The following is a 23,770-nucleotide window of genomic DNA, read 5'->3' on the forward strand; positions in this document are numbered from 1 at the left end:
TGGTTCCACCTCCCATCGGCTCTCCCCGACTACATATATCCAGTTTCATGTGCAAATCGCATCTCAATATACAAATTTTAAAACGGTCAAACCTAATAGAAATAGCATATAAAAACACAATCTTGGGAGATTAATTACTCAATATAAATAGAATACAAAAAGGAAACACACATTTGGAATAGGGGGCCCAAGGCCCACCTAGCCTTAACATAGCAGTTGTGCATGACTTTCCATTGGGTGTTGCTTTGGCTTGGCAATGCATCTAAGTGTCAAACCACATCCATCTAGCGTCTAAACCGTCCTATGGTTGATCGCAACTTTTTTCCTAGCATGCAATTAATATCATACCTAATATCGACGTCATTGCTAACCAAGTAATTAATACACATTTCATATTCTGCATAAGTATCAACACACAATTCATATCCTACCCAATATCAGCATGCATTGCATGTACACGATTATTAGGAGTTCCGGTTCACCTTCTCTGAAAGATGTAAGATGTCGCACCATGAAGTGCCTCCTATCAATCTCCTTCCATTTTCTAGGACAAGGGCTTTCAATGATGATAGGTCTTTCATCTAGTGGATTGTACTCCCTCCGTTTCAAATTACTCGTCGCACAAATGAATGTATCTAGAACTAAAATACATCTAGATACATCCATACATACGACAAGTAATTCGAAACGGAGGAAGTAGTATATAGTATGGTACTATAAAAAAGTGTGCATGACTTCAAATCAAAGGCGGCCAATGTATTGCAACACACACCAAATTTACTCGTGATGGCTGACCTTTCCACGCCCGAGTAGCAAAATACTAAAAACCTTAAAACAAAACTTTAGTATAGAGAACAAAATGGGTAATAGCAGTAAGAATACATGAAGAATCACTTGTCAGCAGAAATGCATTTACTTAAATGTATAGCACATTTTCTAATTCTATATGTACACAAAAATGTCTCCATAATAAAATCAACTAGATACCGGGTTCCGATGATAATACACCTTCTTAACCTTTTGACGTCTTAGCTAAACGTCACTACAACAAGAAAAAATGAACACGTGCAATAAGTGAAATACCGAAAATGACTTTTACCCCGCTTTACATATAAAGTAATCAACAAGTGCAACTTGTGACGTGACCATGTTTTAGAATTCTGGTACTCATATCTACACAGAGTCGAGTGAGTTATACTTAGAAAATTATTGTCCCTGCAAAATATGATTGGCCACTAGAATGCTAATTTCCTGCCTTAAGACATGACAGTCTTTCTTTTATGCTAGGAAAAAAATATACTCCCTCCCTTAGGTATGTCCTGAGAAATTTCCTTGGAATTCTTTGAAAATAAATATTCCAGAAATGATTTTGTTTTTACAATACCGAAATTATTTAAACAAAACATAAATATTTCGACGATCCTTGAAATGAGAAAAGTTTCATGAAATTTTGTCGAATTCTTTTCTGATATGATGATGTTTTTACCAGAAAAATGTGTACCACTGCCCTAGTGACAACCCGTGAAATTTCCTTGAAACTCTTCAAAAGGAAAATATTCGTTCCGATCTTAACTCAAAGTTCTGTACCAACACCATACTGTCAGAAAAGTAAAATGAAAAGTTGTCTCCGTTGGAGAGCCACTTGCGTTGGCTACTTGCTCCATGTCTTTTTTTCTGACGGGTACTACTTGCACCATGTCGATGGAGATATTATCAAACCATCAAAGATCGATCGCTCCGGTCAATCCAACCGAGATACCCTACGAGAGACGGCATCTCCTCCCGAAACATCATGTCATGTCGTGGCCGTGCTTCCCATGGCCCAGATCATTATTTTTTTTTAGAAAAGGAGGATGAACCCCGGCTTCTGCATCTCGGAGATGCATATGGTCACTTTATTAATTATTCACGAGAACCTTACAAAGTATTACAACAAAATGCCTGAATCCGCCATCTTGACAACATATGCCACTACTCCTATCCATATGATGAAGGGGTGCTACCTGGGCCAAATACCCGGTCTACTCACCTAAGCCTATCATCAAAAGTCAGAAGCCCCGGCCGAGCCACATACCGGGTCTGGGGCATAAACTGCATTCACATGTGTCGTCGCCGTCATCTTCCACAGGTCCGTCTTCAGAGCAGATATTGAGGCTTCTACCTTGTCAGGCCACTCCGCTATCGACGTCACCTTGACGCCAGACAACTACCTCCACCTGCGTGAGTCCATCACTGCGCATCGGGCGCCGAGTCTCCACTGCACCATGCCGCCGAGATCCGCTGTCATCAATGTGAAGGATGAAGTACCGCTCCACCAAAAAAGACGCCCGCTGATCCCTCGAACCCGTGTACGCCTACAAGAATGACGCCCCCAGGAGGAAACGACACCAACGCGTCGCCGTCATCCGATCAACTGATCTAAGGTTTCCCCCGAAGGTAGCGGATAGAGGTCTAGAGCTTCTCCACGGCGATGCCTTCAAGAAGGTAATGACACCACAGGGTGCCACCAACGCCGGTCTTGGCATCAAGCCGAGCACAAGGTTTTCATCCAGATCCGCTCAAAGAACCTCCATCACGTATTATGTGCACGGGTCGCCGCCGATCTGAGCTGCTGCACATGGAGCAGGCCGCACCGGCCAGATCAGATCTGTCCGGAGGGCACAACCCGTATGGTGCCGACCCAACCACCAGGCCCTCCATGCCGCCACCGCCGATCCGAGGTTAGATGGTGTGTCGCCGCAGACCCGGCCGCCGCCACGCAGCCCGAGGCAGGACCGGCTGCCGCATCCCACCATCGCCGCCCTTGGCCGAGGCAGCCGCCGCGCCACCGCCGGAAGGCAGGCCCGCCGCGCCGCCAGGCCAGATCGGCCGTGCCACGCCGCGGGGCTCCGCACCGCCCGCATGGCGCAGGCAAGAGGGAAGACCCCCGCCACCGCCATCAGCCCCGGGCTATAGCCGGCAGCGTCCTTCGGCGGCGGCGGAGGGAGGGGAGGACGGATGGGGACCCCCGGCGGCTAGGGTTTTAGATCCCGCCCGAGTCGCCCGAGCGGGGGCGACGCCTTGAGAAATTGCGATGGTTTTTTTTCGTTTGTATGATGACCTTGTTAGAAAACTCTAGCACAAAATGAACTCTCTTGAATTTTATTTTACGATCTGATCCTTTTCAGCAACGTCACAATTCATAATGTTTCTGTCAAACATAAAAATGCCAAACCCACACGCGTACCTGGCTGGTCCACCTCCAGATCTCACTGGCGTCGCTTGCGGATGTGGTAACCCAAAATGCCAAACTCAGTAGCGTTTTCACAAACGCCATGGCCCACGGCATTCCTGCCCTAGATAAGTATATGAAACACGAAGGCAAATGGCTACGTTCTTATGTACTATAAAGCAACAATGCTATATGTTCCTACGTAGGACAGAAATGGCCTACATAGGAACATAGCTGAGTTTGGTATTTCAGGCTGGCACATCGGCAAATGATGTCGACGAGGCCTGATGGTGGGCCAGGCCAGCAGTAGGGAAGAAACGTCACGGTTTATGGCGTTTGTGAAAAGGGTCAAATCGAGAAAATAAAATTCGAATGAGTCCATTTTATGCTAAAATTTCCTGACAAAGTAAAAAACAGTGATTTCGATCGCTCTGGTCAATCCAACCGAGATACCCGAGGTGACAGCATCTCCTCCCGGAACATCATGTCATGTCGTGGCCGCGCCTCCCGCCATCCCCTGAACAAAATCGTTCCTCGACGGCGAGCGCGAGCGAGCAGCAATCGCCTTCTTCCTTAGTTGCCAAGGCATCGAACCCGGATATCTCATATAATCGAGATGCCGTACGTAAAGCCGGCAGTCGGCACACCGCTCCATACGTCCGTGTCAGCCCACCCATATTCCCCGCTCCCCGACTATGCTCCTAGTGCGCCGGGAATCCCACGGCCGGCCAGCCGCCGTGGCGTGCGTGTAAATTCATTCGTTGCTATCCGAATCGCTCCGTCACCCCCGTGGCTGACGGCTGTTACTACTTACTGTCACCCATCCGCGCGCTCTCGCCGTCGGGCGCACGCCGCCGCTAGCTCCGGCAGCGCGTATCCCGGTGGATCAATTGGCGGGGGTGGGGAGTGGAGTAGCAGCTAGGCAGCTAGCTTCTGGTGATGTGTGGATAACGAAGGAATGTATTCCTATTCCATTCCCCTAGCCAGGCAGCACCTAAAACCTAGCTAAAATGTTCTGCTCAGCAAATACTGATGTTTACCTGGCCTTTTGTCACATCCTGATCGATCTGTTGCTGCATTATATGTTCGATTAGGCCGAGCCATTGCATCTTTCAATCCACTATATCCGGTACCATCGATTCGTGCCGCAAGTGCGAATAATCTCGGGGTTCCCTGAAGATAATTAAGCAGGAGCAAGCGTGCAACGTTAGAACATTTCAGTGTTTGTGCCATGATCTTCTGAACCGGCGTATGTCGACAGCTATGAGGAAAAAAACAATGACAGTTTGGTACTATTTTTCAGAGGCTTTTCCCGGACTGCATGTGCCCCTCAACTTGAGCAGGCAGAGAATTTCTTGCCTTTTTGTTATTCGCGGTCAGTCATTCTCAGCTTTCTCTCTCTCACGACGCATTGTTACTTTGCATGCAGTTCTTGCAGTGTTCTGCGCTGACACACAAATGTACTTGTGTTTCTCCGAAAGGTGCCGCTTTTGCCTCTAAATCTGACTATATGTCTTCAGATCAGATTCCAGCACGCACTGCAGTCAATCTAAGCCAATGGTTTGTTGTACCTTGCTTGCTTACCTTGAGATGCCTTGCTAGAAAATTACTCCCTCCGTCCCAAAATAAGTGTCCTAACTTTGCATTAACTCTAGTACAAATTTGTATTAAGGTTGAGACACTTATTTTGGGACGGAAGGAGTACTTACCACCAAAGAAAAGCAACACATCTCTGCATATCGGCGGTATTTTCTGCAGGTATTTTCACTCTTTTCTGAAGAAACACATCTCTCATGCATGGAAAAAGGACAAAGCAGAGGAATATTATAGGAAAATGGCAGGGAAAATCTTTTGCAAGAAAGTAGTAGTAGTAACTTTGTTTCTCCGTATCTATCTTCGGTGCCGAAAAATGGCAAAATTATTCTTCACCGCCTAGGTAGGGCGCATCGATCGACTTCCGGGAAAAAACAAACCATATCGTTCTGGATTCTACCGCAAGTTTTTCCGAATCTGTCCTCTTTTTCCACAGCATCCTTAACATATAATCTTCCCCATTACCTCTCACAAGTGGCAAGTGCACGCTGTAGTAGTAACTCCAGTTCCATCATTGCAGTAGTATTCTTTAGCTTTTCAAATGACTAGCACCAAACCAAAATTTGTTCGCCAGCTTCCCTTTACATAAAGCTTGGGCTTAAACTAGGTGCCTGCAGGCATGACATTACTGGACCAGCTGCAATGGCAGTTTGTTGTCAAGACCTTTCAACAACTTTTCTTCATGAGAGGACAATTCGTACATCAAAACTAATCCAGGTCTCATCATTTCAATCCGACACGACCGATAGCGCATTACCACCGATCGACCTGAAGGCACTACCTCAAGGGGAAATTTCAATCTTCAGTGAGTGGTGCGCAATGATCACGGTGAGCTGCAAGGAATTATGAATTGATGGCTGGTGCTTAAAGATGACAAAAACTAGATCTTTCACCAGCATTTTTTTCCTTTCAAAAAGTGCGGCTCTGCTGCGATCGATCAAATAAAGATCTATCTGAAGAAACATGAAATGGAGTCATGGGACAGGGCCCCTGATTAAATCAAACCAGGAGACCTGGAAAACAGCTTTAGATTTAAGTTGCTTCATTGGTGGGCATAATGAGGACAAGGCCCTCGCCGAAAGAGGCCCCTATTTTAATCACATATAATTAAGTGTTAGGGCAGGCAACTGTCGCTCACTATTTTGACCACTGGCCACTTGATATATGAGGATTCAAATATATCTCCTCCATGTAAGAGGGGCAAAAGGTGGTGGACTGTGGCTTGATCACATAGCACATTTCCCCCGCATTAATTCTCGGCGCCGCATGTCAAACTTGTCGTTACACTCATTCCGATGATCCGATTACGTGTAGCGCATTTCCCGAGAATCGAATTCACACATCACCAATTCACTACAAGCTAACCCTAAGTAAGTAGGCAATTGATTCAGCGTTAGTCTACGAACCAAGGTATTATATGAAATCTGATCCATCCTACGCTAGCCAATCTGGCCACCAAGGACTGATCTACCCAGCAATGTCCTGTCAAATCCACCAATTAAACAAGAGGATTAAAGAATAGACAGATAGCCAGATACCATCAGAAAGAGCATTATTGTAGTATCAAGACTGTTCCAGGTTCCAAATTACACAGGAAAAAGCAAGAACATTGTCCTCTGAAAGCCACAGGACTAGGTTCATGCAACAGTGGTGTGCATGAAAGCCTGGACAGAATCAGCACAAGGCATAATATCATGGAGCTTTGGAGAGCGAGCTTAGCTTAGGCTGTGTAGAAGGGGGGAAGAAAAGAGGCGAAGATTTTTGGGAATATCTCAGGAACTTTTCTCCCCCAAACCTGACATGTGTTCCTGCATCAAAACACTTTTCCTGCCTTGTGCAACACTGTTCTTCTTCCGAGGGTTAGTCGCTAAGCAAGCAAGCGCTAATTTGGGGGGAATCAACTGCTAAACATAGGAAAAGAACATGCACTTAATTAGTTACACAATATTCTCTTAATTTCTTGTCGCATACTACATACGGTTTACGCAGGCATTGTCAGTGCAAATTGGCTAGCAGCTGAGAGTTGAGCTTGAGGAACAAATTCTGACTCTTGTCATGCTTAATTCTGACCACTGTTTTGTTGTCCAAGAATTTGTATTGTAAGAACAGGTTGAGTTGGGGTAACTGACCTACTCTGCATCTTGCAGAAATATGAGTAATGAGATTACTGATATACAACTATTTCTGCCATTCATTCAAGCAAGCATGTCAGCTCTGAGCCTCTGTTGCAACGCAAAAAAAGGCTCGACACAAGCATCATTCGCCAGCTCATCCTCCTCTTATGCCTCTGCATCTTGAGATTACTCCTCATAATCCCTCTCTTTTTCTCTGATACCAAGATTCCTCCTCTCCAAGAAGTGAAGTGGTAGGAGACTAGTGGTAGTGCTGATCCACGGCTCAGGTGGCAGAACAGGGGCATGGGTCAGTAGCCCCTTCCCCACATACCCCCCACATTTCAAGCAATAAAATGAGGAGGAAGGCAAGGTTATTTACCGCAGCCCACCATCTCCTCTCCTCCTTCCCAGATACCATTCCCTCCACCTCCCCCTATAAACCACCGCAAGGACACTCACAGAGAGAGGCAACAGCACTCAGCAGCGAGCAAGAAACAAACGCTCGAGCAAGGCAAAGCAAAGCATTTTCCCAAGCTTGCCGTACGTGCAGTGCACTCTTCTCCTTCTCGCTTCCGGTGATATAAGTTGTTGCCGGAGTCGGGGGCCATGTCTGTGTCGTCGGTGCTGTCGTCGTTCCTGTACGGCTGCTTCAACCCTGCGGGCGGGCGGTACCACCACCACCGCGCCGGAGCCTACTACCACAGCAGCCACCCCACGAGCGCCGACACCATGTACTACAACCAGAGCGGGTTCGCCGGCGGCCGCAGGATGGGCCGGAGCAGCAGGCCGCTGTCCCTGCAGGTATACATCCTCTGCTTCTTCAACCTGCATGCATGCTCTGTTCTTCTTTAGAAGGAGTAGTAGATGGCTTTGTGCCTGCCCAGCTCTGTGATAGATAGGCATTGCATCAAGAAAGAAAAGCGAGATTTTCTTGTTTGTTCAGATGAGTATATGCAAGTACAGGAACCTGGTTTCTTATGCCGTTATGCGACGGCGACTAGACCATGCATGTGTCCAGATTATTCCCTGCCCACTAACCACACCACCACCACTATTATCATCTTCGCAGCTATTGGTAGCCTGTAGTAGACGTTAATCCACTTAGCAAAAAATTTAGACGAATCTTAACCAAAGAATTCATTCGCACACTCTGCATGTGTAGTCACAATCGCATATGTAATCAAGCTGCATGCGCCCTCAAAAGCAAGGAACAAACGACCCATAAAGAAGCTTTTCACTGCCTGTGCTGTGTTCCAAACTCGGGACCAGTAAAAATATATGATGGAGCATGCTGCTAACCGCTCGAGTATGGTTGGGCATGGCAGACGGTGGAGCTCAAGGTGCGGATGTGCTGCTCGGGATGCGCGCGGGTGGTGAAGCACGCGCTGACCAAGCTGCGCGGGGTGGACAGCGTGGAGGTGGAGGTGGAGATGGAGAAGGTGACGGTGACCGGGTACGTGGAGCGGCACCGGGTGCTCAAGGAGGTGCGGCGCGCCGGGAAGAAGGCCGAGTTCTGGCCCAACCCGGACCAGCCGCTGCACTTCACCACCGCCAAGGACTACTTCCACGACCAGGAGTCGTTCCGCCCCAGCTACAACTACTACCGCCACGGCTACAACGGCGACAAGCACGGCCACCTCCCGGAGCCCCACCGCGGCTCCGACCCCGTCAGCAACATGTTCAACGACGACGACGTCAACGCGTGCTCCATCATGTAGTAGCAAATCATCCTCTGGAGGTCGTCTAGTGCTCTCGGCGCCGGCCGGGGCCGGGGAAGATAGACAAGTGGGCCGCGTGCTCTCTGCTCCTGTAAAGCTAGCGTTGTGGTATGGACGATGGAATGATCAGTGGTGCCCTCTACGGGCTACACAACGTAGTACGTGCTGTCGAATATCGATCGATGATGCCTCTGCATGTTCTTCTCTGCCGCGATCGAGATTCCAAAATTCACGCGTGCGTGCGTGCGTGCGAGCCGATTCAAGCCAATGGCAACGGGGCGTGTGAGATGAGCTACAGGGGAAAGCGTGCGTGCGTGCGTGCGTGCAACTTTTTCGTTGCTGTTTGGCGCGGGGGGTAGCGTAGTAGTAGGAGTAGTAGGTTTGGTCGTTGGTGATCGTGATCCGTGGCTAGGGCAGTTAAATACTGCTTGTGCGCCGCGCGCTTGATTGGAAATTTGGATGATGGCGCGATCGATTGTAAAAGCCTTGGAAGTGCGGAGGATAGGTGTTCTTGATGTCTCAAATTTGGCACCAGCGGACAAAGTGCAGCCGCCAGCAATACTGTTCCGGCTAAAAGTGTAGACTTGTCCTTCTTTCTTTTTCTTCTTCGAGGGAAAGAGCAGGGTTGTCTTTGCGGGGAAAGATTCTGCAAGTGGTTTTTTAGCCGGGTTGCTAGTGGTAAGTGCAAACAAGTGCAAAGTTGTAAGCATCCATGGCAGGAGGTGGTAAGGGCATCTCCAACGCCGACCCTTAAAACGCCTACAACCGTCCGGACCATGCGGTGCACATCAAGAAACATCAAGAAACCCGATTTTTTTTTTGAAACTATGATGATTTTTATAGTAAATTCGGAAACTATACACCCTAATGGAGAAAAATCAAAAGCATCACCCCGTCGGCCTTCTGTTGGCCGAAAAGGGACTTTTCGGCCTCCTGTTGGCCAAAGAGGACTTTTCCGCCAACCGTTGGCTAAAAAGGACTTTTCGACCAAGCTTTGGCCAAAAAGTACTTTTCGGCCAACACCTACTCTACTGTTTAAAAAAATTCATATCAAATAGGATTTTTAGTATTTTAATTTGATTCTTTTTGCATTAGATTAGAAATTTTATGAAGTTTCTGTAGATATCAAGTTTGACTAGATTTGAAAGTTTGAATTTAATTTTTTCATGAATTTGCTCAAATAACTAGATTGCCTATAATTTGAGCTAGGAGTATTTTTTAAGATGATTCTTTTTGCTACTGGTTCTTTGTGAATTTGTTTATCAGTAGTAATTAATTGGCGAATTTTATAATTATTTAAAATTAGGTTTTTAAGAAAACAGTTCTGTTTTAGTGTTTGTTAGGTTTTATGCTATTTCTTTTAATTTTAATTGCTTTAAATTTTTTTCTTTAGTTTTTTGACATATTCTTTTTGTTTCTGTTTAGTTATCAGTAGCTATTTTATTTGTAGTATTTTTTTGTATTTTATTTCTTTTATCCTACTAGAAAACTTGTTTTGAGCTTCATAGGAGTTTATATTTAAAAGTGCCTTGTAAATCCTGTACAACCATTGCCGTTTTATACATGAAAAAATACTTTCCCAAAATCTTTTTCCCTTCATTTTCTTTGCCGCCATTTTATTTCCCGCCATTCTCTCCCGCCACACTAAGGAGTGCTGCATCGACGGAGGATGACGATGATGCCTTCATGTGGAGTGTGAAACACTGTGTGAGAGAAGTCATAAGTGTGAAACACTCTTCGATGATGATGACGAAGCTGCAAACACTTATGACTTCTCTCAGACAGTGTTTCACACTCCACCAGCAGCACCGACGCAGGAGACACAGACCATGTCAGACGATGTTATCTACGATCGTGGACACCATGAGGCTCGTTTTATAAGTTGAGAAGTGAAGATGGCGGGAGAGAATGGCGGGAAAGAAAATGGAGGGAGAGAATGGCGGGAAATAAAATGGCGGGAGAAAATGGAGGGAGAGAATGACGTAAAAACCTAATTTTAAATAATCCTAAAATTCACCAATTAATTACTACTGATAAACAAAGTCACAAAGAACCAGTAGCAAAAAGAATCATCTAAAAAGAATACTCCTAGCTCAAATTATAGGCAATCTAGTGATTTGAGAAAATTCATGAAAATTCAAATTTAAACTTCCAAATCTAGTCAAACTTGATATCTACAGAAACTTCATAAAATTTCTAATCTAATGCAAAAAGAATCAAATTAAAATACTAAAATCCTATTTTATATGAATTTTCTAAAAAGTAGAGCAGGTGTTGGCCGAAGAGGGACTCTTTGGCCAACTGTTGGCCGAAAAGTACTCTTTGGCCAACCGTTGGCCGAAAAGTCCCTCTTCGGCCAACAAGAGGCCGAAAAGTCCCTTTTCGGCCAACAAGAGGCCGACGGGGTGATACTTTCGATTTTTCTCCATTAGGGTGTATAGTTTCCGAATTTGCTATAAAAATCATCATAGTTTCAAAAAAAAACCAAGAAACCCTCTCCCTCGCTCGTGCGTGTTCCAGCCAAACTTTAGTCAGCGCTGCATTCATGCCGGTTCAAATCGGATGCAGCCTATCATTGGAGCCGACATTGAAGCGGCACACCGGTCGAGAGCGCCGACGCGCCGCTTTCCAGTGCACGACTTCTCTTTCCGCATTCAGACATCGGTCCGTCTGCCTCCCTCCATTAAACGTACGCGGTTGCCAAGGAACCTACTCCGGCATCACTCGTTCGTTCGTCTGCCCCCCGCTATTACGGACCTGTCGCCTGCCCTGCCCTTTGCCCGCTATTTAACTCCCATAGGCCGGCAACACATCCGCATTCATCCACCCTCTTCTGCTCTATATCTCATCTCCGCACCACACCCGCCATGGCCTTCTCAAGCTTCAAAGCCTTGTGGGACGAGCTCTCGTCCAAACAGAAGGAGAAGATCACCACCATTACAGTCAACTGGCAGGGCGCCAGGCGGACGAGCTCACCAGAGGCCAGCGCCGCGGACGCGCCAATGGCAGAGGCGGCCGACAACGAGCCGGTGTCCGCGCCGGCTAATGCTAGCATCACTATGGGTGAGGCCCGTGCTCACTATATGGACATGATGCCGCAGGAGCGGGAGGCGGCGTTCTGGCAGGCATAGGCCGACCAGGCCTACAACCTCCACCTCCTCGACGAGCATCAAGGCGTAGAAGAGCTACTTGCCGCCGGCACAGCCATCACGTCGAACGTGGACGCGGGCCTCTAAAATAATCTGGGAAAAGGGAAGCTTATTTTAGAAGCCACCAAAATAACTAAGCCTAAGAGCAACTCCAGTCCATGCTTGAAAAACCGTGAAGTCCAATAGTAGCAGCTTTAGGAGAAATACATGTCCAATTGATATTCAAAAATCTGTTAGTGCCCAAATAGTTATGGGTTGTAGCCAAAAACCAACCCCGCAACCTAATATATTGGGACAAAGCAAACTTTTTGGCAAGGCCAAAACCGATCCGAGGCATGCACACTAGTGGCATGGGCAAAGAATTGGTGGGAAGATCCAAGGTGCACCAATCCTATTCCATGCTTAACGCGTCAAATAGAGACCAATTTCACACCCACCTAGACCGTTCGCATGTGGGTTTTACAATCATCCCTAAACCATTTTGTTTTCCTTTTTAGTCTGTTTTGTTGGCTTTTTATTTCTGTTTTATTTCTAATTTTATTCTCCATTTTCACACTTCAAAATTCTTGACATTTTTTGAATCCATGAAAAATAATACTGTTTTGGAAATATTATTCAAATTCGTGGAAATTTCTTATAATTTGACATCATTTTGAAAATTCATGAACTTTTAAACAATTTAAGAAATAATTTTTCAATTGAGCACATTTTTACAAACTTGGACAACAATTTTTAATCCCTAAACATTATTTAAAATTCCCGAACGTCTTTTGAATTCATAAAATATTTTTCAATAAATTCACAAGCATTTTTAAAATTATCTAATACTCCCTACGTACCAAAATAAGTGACACAACTTTGTAAATGTTGGGTCACTTATTTTGGGATGGAGGGAGTATTTTTCATTTCTGCAAACATTTTTACACATTCGCAAAACATTTTTTTAATTCATGAACATTTTTGGGCCGTGAATTTTTTTTGATTTAATAATTTTTCTAGCTGGACAAAACATTTTTAAAATACATGAACATATAAATCAATTTTGAACATGATTTGATTTCATGAACATTTGTTTGAATACGTGAATTATTATTAAATTTGAGAAGTTCATTTAGTTCATAATGTTTTTTAAAAGATTCAAATATTTTCGGAAATTCATATTATTTTGAAAATTTACAAACATTTTTTGAATAAGGATTAAATGGCCCTATGAGTTTAGAAAGTTAGGAAAGTGAATAAATCCACAAAAATGTTATTCCAATTCTTGAGCATTTTCTAAATTTAGTTTAAAAATAAAAAACAAAAATAAAAGAAGAAAGAAAAAAACTTGCGTTGTGTGCCCCCGCTTTGGACTGGCTCATAACGAGAGGGGGTGCATGTTGTGTACCCCAGGACGTCCCACGCGCGACAGGTATATCTCGCATTAAGCGATACCAAAGGGTCTCTCGCTGAAGGGGTCCACAGTAATTGGACCGGTCCATTCATTTATTTAATAAAAAGGAAATAGAGGAGAAGAAAAAGGCGAAATCACTAATTAAGGAGTACTCGTTGCAAAGAACACTTCACTTTTCCAGGTCGTGACAAGCGGTGCCCATGCAGCGCGCCACTTGTCGCAACCTGGGAGTTTTCCCTTTTTTCGTAGATTCGTTTATTCAAAACGCTTTATCTTTTAAACCGTGCGTCCAAATCTCGAACCGTCTTCATCATTGGATTCCTCGCGTCGAGATCTTCAAAACTAGATCCCATGTTGATAGATTTTGATGAACTTTTTTCATGAAAAACCGGACGAAAAAAACCGAATGAAAAAACCGAACCGGGAGCACGGTTTTTTCCCTTTCTGAAAGAGGCACACCCATGCCTCTCGCGAAATCACACCAGTGCCTCTCGTGAAAGCAAAACCATGACTCTCGTGGAAGGAAAAAAAACCCAGAAAACACGTTCTTTTTCTTCCGTTTCCGAGAGGCACGGCCGTGACTCTCGTGAAAGCACAATCGTGCCTCTCGCGGAAGCAAAACCGTGACTCTCACGAAAGAAAAAAAAATAAAAAACACGTATTTTTTCCTTTTCTGAGAGGCACGGCCGTGACTCTCGCGAAAGCACAACCGTGCCACTCGCGGAAGCAAAACCGTGACTGTCGCGAAAGAAAAATAAATAGAAAACACGTTTTGTTTTTTCCTTTCTAAGAGGCACGGCCGTGACTCTCACGAAAGCACAACCGTGCCTCTCGCGGAAACGAAACCGTGACTCTCGCGAAAAAAATAGAAAACATGTTTTTTTCCGTTTCCGAAAGGCACGGCCGTGACTCTCGCTAAAGCACAAGTGTGCCTCTCGCGAAAAAAAACCATGACTTCCGCAAAGAAAAAAAAAGAAAATGCGTCTTTTTCACGCAATTTTTTTAAATATTTTTTTGAATGAAAAGCTAAGGAAGACCGGGGAAAAACCAAAACGTTGAAAAAAACCGAAAAAACCGTTTAAAAAGCCGAAAATACATGCGGAAAAATAAAAAAAAACAAAATCCGAAAGGAGCATCCAGAGCGCGACACGTGGCGAATGGCTGAGAACCTGCCAAGTGACGCTGATCGCTGCGAGGCTCCCGAAGGAGCGCTCGTTAACTAGTTGCTCCCAGAAAAGGGAGCATGTAAGTTATTTGAACCCTAGTCTCCTGGTTGAGCGCAAGCCCGGGTAGCCACTAGGGTTGCCTCGGGTTCGTGATAGAGTAGTAGGGCGGGAGTATTTAAGTCGAAACAAGTAGGGTTTTTATTGTTTCTTGTCCATTCTTTTCCTGTTTTTTTCATTTTGTTTTGTCATTCTTTTTTTCTTTTCTTCCTTTTCTCGTTGTTTCCCTTTGGTTTTCTTAATTTATTTCTTTATTTTTAGATTCCTTTTGTTTCTTTTCTTTTTTTGTTCTCTGGATGTTTTCATTTTTTTGCACTCGTTTCTTCGGTTTTATTTTCCTTTGTTTTTTGGTTTTCTTTTATTTCTTTTGGTTTTCATTTTAGATTTCTTTTTTATATGTGAACAGCAATTTTCTAATACACGGTTAACATTTTCCAATACAAATTCAGTAGTTTTTTAATACATGGTTAATATTTTTTTCTCTACACCTTTTTCAAATTCTTGATTCAAAATTTACAAATAACAGATTATCATTTTTTGAATACTCATTCAACATTTTTATATACAAACTTTTAAACATCTTCAAATGCTTGATTGAAATTTCTCAAATACAAGAGGATATTTTCTAATACATGTTGAACATTTTTTATGCACATTTAACATTTTTCTAAATGCTTGAAAAAATATTTTTATAAACACATTCAACATTTTTCAAATTCTTGATTAACATTTTCAAATACAAGATTCAAAATTTCTAACTTGGTCAACTTTTTTATGCACATTTAACATTTTTCAGATGCTTGATTAACACTTTCCAAATGTTATATTAACATTTTCTAGACACACGGTCAACATTTTTTCTAAACACATTTAACATTTTTTGAAATGCATGATTAACATTTTTAAAATACTTGTTCAACATTTTTTCAAATGCTTGACTAACATTTTTATATACGTGATTGAAAATATTTCATCAGTTTTTTTAGACATGGCCAACATTTTTTTATACACCTTTAAAATTTTCCAAACGCTTGATTAGCATTTTTCATACACTTGTTCAACATTTTTCCCAATACTTGATTAACTCTTTTTAAATACACGATTAAATTTTTTGAAACACCTTTTATTTAGTTTTATACATTTTGATATACATGATAGCCATTTCCTCTACACATTTAACATTTTTCAAATGCTTGGCCAACATTTTTCAAAAAAATTATTTTGAGTGATTTTTGTAATATATTTATTTAGAATATTTGGAATAAACGGAAGTAAAAAAACAAATAATGTGTAGGAAAAAAAATGAAAACGAGGCTGTTGTTTCGAGCGCGCCTGGGTCGGCCCAGTCACGAGGGTTCCCTCTGTCTCGCTGAATGCGAGATATAGGGGCGCCCCGTCGCATGCAGGTGGGTCTCTTTGTCATCAAATGGTGGAAAATTATTGGGGCCTAACTTTTGGGTATGGATTAGATGACACCATCTTTGGTGCCCAACTTTGTACAATGGATTTTGGCTCTTTGGGCCTGAATTGGATTTGCTCTAAATGCATCACGAAGCACGTAGACACTATTCTCCAAAAAAAGGTACATGGACACGATGACATGATGAGTCTGTATTGTTGTGTGAGGACTCATATATAGCTTTTTTTTTTACCCAATAGGAGTCTCCTTGAGTGAAAGCCACAAAGGTCATCACCTGTGTATGCGGATCAACTGTTGCTTGTGGCAAGGAATCTTCAAGGTGTGTTGGAACTCTTATGTGGATCTTGGTCTCCGATATCGGGATGGCAAGCTGATCTTGCTCTTGGTGATGGGACTAAGGGTTAGGAAAAGGGAATCCTAATGGAAAAGGGTAAAAAAAGGTCGCAGAGGGTCTCCATGTTTTTCTCCATTTCACGGATATTTCTCCAATTTCCCCACATTTTAACATTTGTGCGGGTCTCTGGAATATTCCGTATTTTTTTAGACTATTTGGAGCAATTCCACGGATAGAAAAAGATTTCCTACAAATTTCCAGAAATCCTGGGGCCTCTATCAAAATTTTTGGAAGTTAGGGAATGGGGGGCATGCAAATTTCCATGTACCCACTGCCCAGGGACCTTCCTGCTAATTTCGTGGGGAGACTTGTATAAGATCTCACATTAGGTGAGATCAATCACAAAAATTCATATTTAGACATTTCAAAAAAATCTGAAATTATTTGACAATATCCATGTTGGGTATGTTTACAACTCTGAAAAAATCAGCTCAAAACTTGATGTACATTTGGAGATAAAAAAACAAATTCGAATGTGAATACTGGCAGCTTTGGGTGAATAGTACTTAACACTATTCACGTTCAATTTCGTCGTTTTTGCTTCTATTAATATAGGTTGAATTAGGAGCTGAAACTTTTTGAGGTTGAACATCAACCACTGATGTGTGTCTACAATTTTTTTTGAAAATGTTTAAACTTTTGGATTTAAAAAATATCTTATTGATCTTATCTAATATGAGACCTCACACATGTCTCCCCTTAGTTCCATAGACCCTTGGGCCTTCAAGATCCGGACAACGAAGCTAATCAGGCCACAGGTCCTGCTTTGAAGAATTATCGTGGTGTTCCCAGCCTCCCGGGTCCTATCTACGTGATTGATCGAGCGGCGATGTTATTTTTATTCCGTCGTTTTGTGGCCTTTGAGGTTTTCCCTTTGTGACATTTTTGGCCTTGTAGTGGCAATATCATGACCACTTCATCACATAAGTAGGGAAAAACCATATTATCTTTCTCGGCATTTTGGCTTTGTACAAGAGCTCTTCCAGAAAACCTAGCCGCCACCAGCACCTCCGCCTCCACCATAGTTCGGTCCCCCCTCCTTCGGCTAGCCTCGCTGGTGTCGGAGGGGTGAGGAACCCGATCTATGAGTGGAGTTCCTAATAAAGTAGTGTTTTCATTAGCTTGAGATAGGGTTTTTGCAGTCGTTTTCTTCATCATTGAAGATGGCATCGTCTATAATAAATAATCCTCGGCCCTTCATTCGACAATGAAATCTCCTTCCGACGTCAATGTTGGTGCTGTAAGATTAAATTTGTCTAGGTATGGTCCTTCATATCTTGCTTCGCCACATCGATTTTGGATTTTTTTTCCATGGTCGTCACGAGAAGGTTTATCCTTGCAATATCTGTCCCGGCTGCTACGTCCTCGATAATGGTGATTCGTACTCTCGGCTCCCAGCGACGTCGACCAGGCTGTTCGGTTGTTTTTCCTTGAAATACCGGTGTTACTACTCTTGCTGGTGTTGGTTGATTATTTCAATGGCTATGTGCGTGCATCGTGGCTTTGGCATTGCGGCTCAAATTTAAATTATGGGAGAACCCTCATGGTATTTACCTGTATGTGGTTTGTTATCTTTATTGTTTTTGTATGGCTGCCTCAAAAGTATAAGATCATATCATGGAAGAAGAAAGAGTTTGAAGATCTCGAAGAATTGCTGTTTTCTTTTAGACTTTATTTTGTAATTGCTGTAGTTAGCTTATGTATCTCTACCATGTACTATTTCCTTCGGTCCTTTTTATTCTGCATGTAAGTTTTGTCTGAAGTCAGAGTATTTCTACTTTGACCAAACTTATATAAAGAAGTATCAATATTTACAATGTCAAAACAACATTGTTAGGTTCATTATGAAATGTAGTTTCATTGTATATATTTCGGGGCATGCTACGCGTTCACCGGCCAATCTTTTTAAAATATCGACCCGGTTGTGAGCCGTCAGATCTGGCGGATCCTGCGGCCGATTGACGTCTCCATTATTGCAACTAAGGTCTTGTTGCAGAATTTATTTTGCAACAAAGATCTTGACACAGATTTTTTTGCAACAGAGAACTTGTTGCGGATTTTTTTTGCAACAGAGGTCTTGTTGCCGAAATATTTTTACAACAAGGCGGTGTTGCAAAATTTGTTTTTCTAGGCAAGGAGACAACCCACGGGAGATGGCGTCTCCCAGCTGCAGGTGATGCGGAGGCTCAAGAAGTGTGAGGCGGCAAACTGGTCCATGGCGGCAGCACGCACGCCGGCGATGCGGGAGTGGCGAGGTGTGGAGAAGCTCCGGGGACGAGCAGATCCGTTCGGTGGCACCCATGCACAGCTCGACGACGGCGGTGGAGTGCTGCGACAGGCGAGCCCGATTCCTTCCATGGAGCTTGGGGGCGGCACCAGTGACCTCGCAGGGGTGACGCGGCGAGTGGAGCAAGAGGATGAGAGGGAGCGGAGACGGGTACCTCGGTTGCGCGGGCGATAACCCTTGAGGGATCCAGATTCTGCAATATACGAGTTGTTGCGGTGAGCAGACCGCAACAAGGGCATAGTTGCAAAAATATAAGAGATAATGCTAGGTGTGCCCAAGCAGGACACACGTCGCACAAACAAGGCGGAGGATGCCCGCGTGTGATCCGCCGGTTTGAGCGGTTTTCATATATTTCTGGTATTGTAGATGTTGATATTGTCTAATATATATTTGGTTAAACTTTACAAAGATTAATCGGACACAAATTTTAATACGCAGAGTAAGAAGGACCGAAGGGAGTATTCTTTACTATAAATATATCATGGCGCTGATTTAAAAAAAGGAAAAAACCATCTTACTTCGGATGAGGCTGGCCCGGCTCGCGTTCAGGATTTCGAGCGAGTGGTTGCTGCTGCTGCTGGAGCATCTCTGCCGTCGTTTTCAGCTAAACTGCTGCGTGGACATGGATGGCGCTTGCTTGGCACCAACAAAGACCTCCTCCTGGAGGTAAGGTACTCCCAAAGAGACTTGGCCATGGCAGAGAAGCAGCAACAAGGATCGAACGTGGAGGAGGGGAGCTCCACGGCTGCGGGGAAGGTCGTCTGCGTCACCGGCGCCTCCGGGTATATCGCGTCCTGGATCGTCAAGCTCCTTCTCGATCGCGGCTACACCGTCCACGGCACCGTCCGGGACACCGGTGAGTCAAGTCTGGAGCATCTATCTATCTGTCCATTCATTCGTTGGAAAATCTATCCTCCCACGTGCCCACATTTGCTCTCCCACGGTCGTACCTGTTTTTGCTAAAATATTTGCTAAACTTACGGTAAGATCAGAGATCCAACTCTGATCCTGAGCTCAGATGCTTTCTATAAACAGTAAATTCGAATAGAATATTAAAAGATTTCTAAGAAATAGTAAGAAAAGCGAATCAAAGAGGAGAGACTCTGCTACGTGCTTGCAACTTTTCGTGCTTAGATGACCTCCAACGATCTCTGAGTTTTTGTTTTTGTACCGAGCTCTGAGCTCCACAGATGTCACATCTAGAACAATCTCTTCTCTTTCATGCGTAAAAAATTCAGATTTTCAAATTGTTTTTCTCAATTTACCGTTCACGTGGGTGCAAATGCACCAGAGCACCAAAACGCCGCTCTCCAGGAAGGTAGGGGCGACACACATGGACAAGCTAGCTAGCTATATGTAGTCGTAGTGACGGTAGCAGGGATGAATTAACAGTCATATGCATTGCAGTCTACTAATATGATCTATCCATCATTTTTTCCAGCTGACCCAAATAAAACATTGCACCTGCGTGCTCTTGATGGAGCAAACGATAGGCTGCAGCTGTTCAATGCAAACTTGTTAGAAGAAGGCTCTTTCGACGCTGCCATTGACGGTTGCGAGTGCGTCTTCCATGCGGCTTCTCCAGTTTTCTTCACTATCAAGGATCCCAAGGTTAATTACTAATGTGATTTCTCTTTGCATAATTAATAAACATATATCTCCGAGCTGATCCAAAGATACATTCATACAGACAATCACGTATCACTTCATTTCCCTCTGAACAGTCATTTTCACTAAGCATATATGTATATAATAAATATCAGGCTGAGTTACTTGATTCAGCGGTCAGTGGGACACTTAACGTGCTGCGTTCCTGCAAGAAAGCTTCTGTCAAAAGAGTGGTCATAACATCGTCCATGGCTGCTGTTACCTTTAACGGGAGACCAAGGACCCCTGATGTAATTGTTGACGAGACATGGTTTTCAGTCCCAGAGCTATGTGAAAAGCACCAGGTAATTACACGCCTTTATTAATTGTCCCAAAACTATTCGTGGTCTTGGTAATTCACTGCCAACTGATCTTGTGCTGCTAGTATTTATGTCAGAGATCCATGTGGTTTCTTTTATCCATAAAGGACGTTTTTATTTACTCTAACATCGTATCAAGATGATATAGTCAATACGAGTTCACACCCAGATTTTGCAGAAAGATGCACAACCGACACAACACACACGGTAACATACAACAAAATGGGTATAAAGCCGGCCGGAGCACCCATTGATAGACTGCAAAGCCATCCATGTAGGGTAAAAATTGTTCTCGGACATCTTTCTCCCAACGCGCACAGGCCACCTAAACAGTTTGAATAATAGATAATGCCCAGAGCCAATGTGTGCACATGTACTCGTAGGTAACTTGCAATGGAAACGAGGACTTTTTTGGGTTAAAATCCACATCATTTCTAGCCAGAGTGAACAAAGTAAAGCTGCAACCCCTCACTTGGACAAGGCTATAATGTTGCTATTAAGGCCACATAGCCAAGTGTCAAACATATTCGAGACAGTATGAGTGGATAAAAGTTAGAGATCACCTGAATGATTGGTCATGTAGCATGACCAAACATGAACTGAAGAAAGATATGTCTAATTGTTTCTTTTTATGACAGAGTCTTACATGGTTAAGTAACATTTATATTATTATTCTTGTGAAAAATAATATTTATATAGTTGCTACCATCACTACTAAGCAACTGCAGTTGCGAAACAGCCTATGCACGGGTCCATTGGAGACATGTCAAACTCTTTGTGCAGAATATATACAACAATGTAATCAAATGAACGTTCCTATGGATACTTGTTCACTTCACTACGAATCCCACGCCTGCACTTATCAACATGAGCATATCATTTTAAATCGGGATAAGCATTTGATTTCTTTTATTGAACATGCAAGTTTAATTAGTTGTGATTTTTGCCTTGTAGAAGAGATTTCGTGCTCTTGTCAATCTTGCTTGACAAAGTGGAGACGATACTCAAGTTTCTTGCTTTGCTTCATTTCATCTTCATTTATTTATATTTGGAATATGTACATGGACCATATATAAGAGTTATCACTAAAAAGAATTCCTCAACTTTGTTCTCCTTCAGCAATGGTATGTCTTGTCCAAGACCCTTGCAGAGGAGGCTGCGTGGAAGTTCTCTAAAGATAATGAACTTGAAATAGTTGTAATGCACCCAACAATGGTCATCGGTCCCCTGCTGCAGCCTACACTGAATGCTAGTGTTGAAGTAATCTTAAATCTAATCAATGGTATGTGGTTTGGCCCATTTTTTGTGTTATTTTCAAAATAAAACACCAACAACTAATCTAGTGGTAACACAAACAAGATAAAATGCATTTAACGCATATTTCCAAAATAAAGCTGCCATGTATTATGTCATGTTAATCTTATTAACTTTTTATGGGGAATCTTTTAAGCACTCCGAATACGGGAAATACATTCAATCTGTTTTGATTATGGTAGTCTCTTTTTTCTCAAGTTTATTTGAGAACTATAAAAGCACATTAATGGTTTATTTATGTAGAAATTTTATGATGGTAACGGTTGAGATTGATCTACTATTGCTCTTACCCCTGGAGGTAAGAGGGCCATCTTAAAACTATTGGTAAGCTTTTGTTGATTTTCTCAGAGCTGCCACAGTGGAGTGCCATAGGAGAGTATCATGCAATGCCAACTAGTAGGCATTTAACTGACATGAGATAACATTAAATGAAGCGCATAATCCAAGAAATGGATTATACAAAATAGTAAATAATGCTGTCTATTTTTTTTAAAATTCACCCACACACACACACACACACACACACACACACACACACACACACACACACACACAAAAAGCAACTTGACCATCACAAGAAAGTGCGAGCACCTATGCAGCGCCCATGCCAAGTCTAAGATTTGAACCCAGGTGGGACAGTTCCACCACAAGCAACTTGACCATCCGCTGAGTTCGTGGATGCTGTCCAAAACAAAAATCCTACGTTACTTTGCATTGAGAAGGATAGTATTGTAAACTAGTATCATGTGAATGATACTAGCCTGGTACCAACGAATATGTGAATAACTGAATATCAATGTTACGCACATGCATTCATCTAGCGGAGATCCATAGAGGAAGGTAACAAATAAAAAACATGAAGCGGATAATGTTTAAGACTTGAAAAAGAAACTACACGAATTGCAATGTTTAGGTTTCAAAGATAGAACTAAAAAACTACAATGGTCATAGCGGAGAAGTGTGCTATATCAAGGAAACCTCTGTATTTAAAATCTCAACAAGAAATCATAGATATATGGTCCAAATCCTTCTCATTTTCATGTAGGATCATCTTCTACATACCCTAATTTTGCCCATGGATGGGTAAATGTAAAAGATGTGGCACTGGCACATATCCTTGCATATGAAGTTCCTTCAGCAGATGGAAGATATTGTATTGTTGAAAGAGTTGTTCACTACTTGGAGCTTGTCAAGATCATAAGCAAGATGTATCCGAACATTTCACTCCCATACAAGTAAGTGGACATTCTTTGCAAGCAGTCTCTTAAATGACCCCCCCCCCCCCCCATACGTGGGTTATGCACCCCATCTTGTACAACGCTGGATATTCTTGTTGTTTGATTTAAATATTTCTTCAAGTGACAAAATATAATAAAAAATCATTCCACAATACTACTATAATGCCACCATAATTGCTAAAGTGGTTCATTTACATAGCTTAGTAAATATTTTCTTTATTTCTTCTTTGCAGGTGTGGAGATGGCGAGCCACTTTTTCCAACCTACCAAGTATCGACGGACAAGATAAGAAGCTTGGGTGCCGAACTGATTCCTCTCGAGAAAACTATTAAAGAGACTATCGAGAGCTTAAAAGAAAAGGGTTTCTTTGCATTGTGAGTCGAGATATCAGTGGAAATATACAAATAAAATGCTTATGTTTATTTGATGAGGTTTAAATCCCTGTTAGACCTACTCTCTACTAATTTAAATGTTACACTTGTTGTCTACGCTGTCTCAGTTATATTTACAATTCTATACCTTCACACTCTACAACACCTTTGCTTGGTTTTCTCAACAACTTAATTGTGCATACCCGTATTTGATTTCCTCGATAACTGACTGCATGCAGCACAACACTTGTCCAAGTGCGTCGACCACGTCATGTGCACACACACAACTTCTCTGACGAAGAAAAGCATGTGCACATAATGTCACCCAACTAATCACCTTATCTATGCTAGTCATCAACTCAAGTACATGCAAATGAT

The 23,770-nt window shown here is 43.0% G+C and overlaps 2 protein-coding genes across 4 annotated transcripts; both read left to right on the plus strand.

Annotated features, from left to right (window-relative positions):
* Window positions 1-7,274: 7,274 nt before the first annotated feature.
* Window positions 7,275-8,846, plus strand: LOC125506399 (heavy metal-associated isoprenylated plant protein 44). Its single transcript, XM_048671219.2, has 2 exons — window positions 7,275-7,719; window positions 8,244-8,846. The coding sequence occupies exons 1-2, from the start codon at window positions 7,525-7,527 to the stop codon at window positions 8,634-8,636; spliced, it is 588 nt and encodes a 195-aa protein (XP_048527176.1). The 5' UTR covers window positions 7,275-7,524; the 3' UTR covers window positions 8,637-8,846.
* Window positions 8,847-19,066: 10,220 nt separating this feature from the next.
* On the plus strand, window positions 19,067-23,507 carry LOC125511432 (phenylacetaldehyde reductase). Of its 3 annotated transcripts, none has more exons than XM_048676803.1 (6): window positions 19,067-19,358; window positions 19,944-20,113; window positions 20,266-20,454; window positions 21,589-21,751; window positions 22,829-23,018; window positions 23,255-23,507. In XM_048676803.1, the coding sequence occupies exons 1-6, from the start codon at window positions 19,196-19,198 to the stop codon at window positions 23,397-23,399; spliced, it is 1,020 nt and encodes a 339-aa protein (XP_048532760.1). In that variant the 5' UTR covers window positions 19,067-19,195; the 3' UTR covers window positions 23,400-23,507. The 3 variants fall into 3 exon arrangements, with proteins under 3 accessions (XP_048532760.1, XP_087378393.1, XP_048532761.1); XM_087522267.1 differs by having other exon boundaries at window positions 19,114-19,358; window positions 19,996-20,113; XM_048676804.2 differs by lacking the exon at window positions 19,944-20,113 and having other exon boundaries at window positions 19,125-19,358; window positions 20,285-20,454.
* The last annotated feature ends 263 nt before the right edge of the window (window positions 23,508-23,770 follow it).

Source organism: Triticum urartu, chromosome 5A (genome assembly GCF_056163025.1).
Source record: "Triticum urartu cultivar PI428250 chromosome 5A, HENAU_Tu73, whole genome shotgun sequence".
NCBI lineage: Eukaryota > Viridiplantae > Streptophyta > Magnoliopsida > Poales > Poaceae > Triticum > Triticum urartu.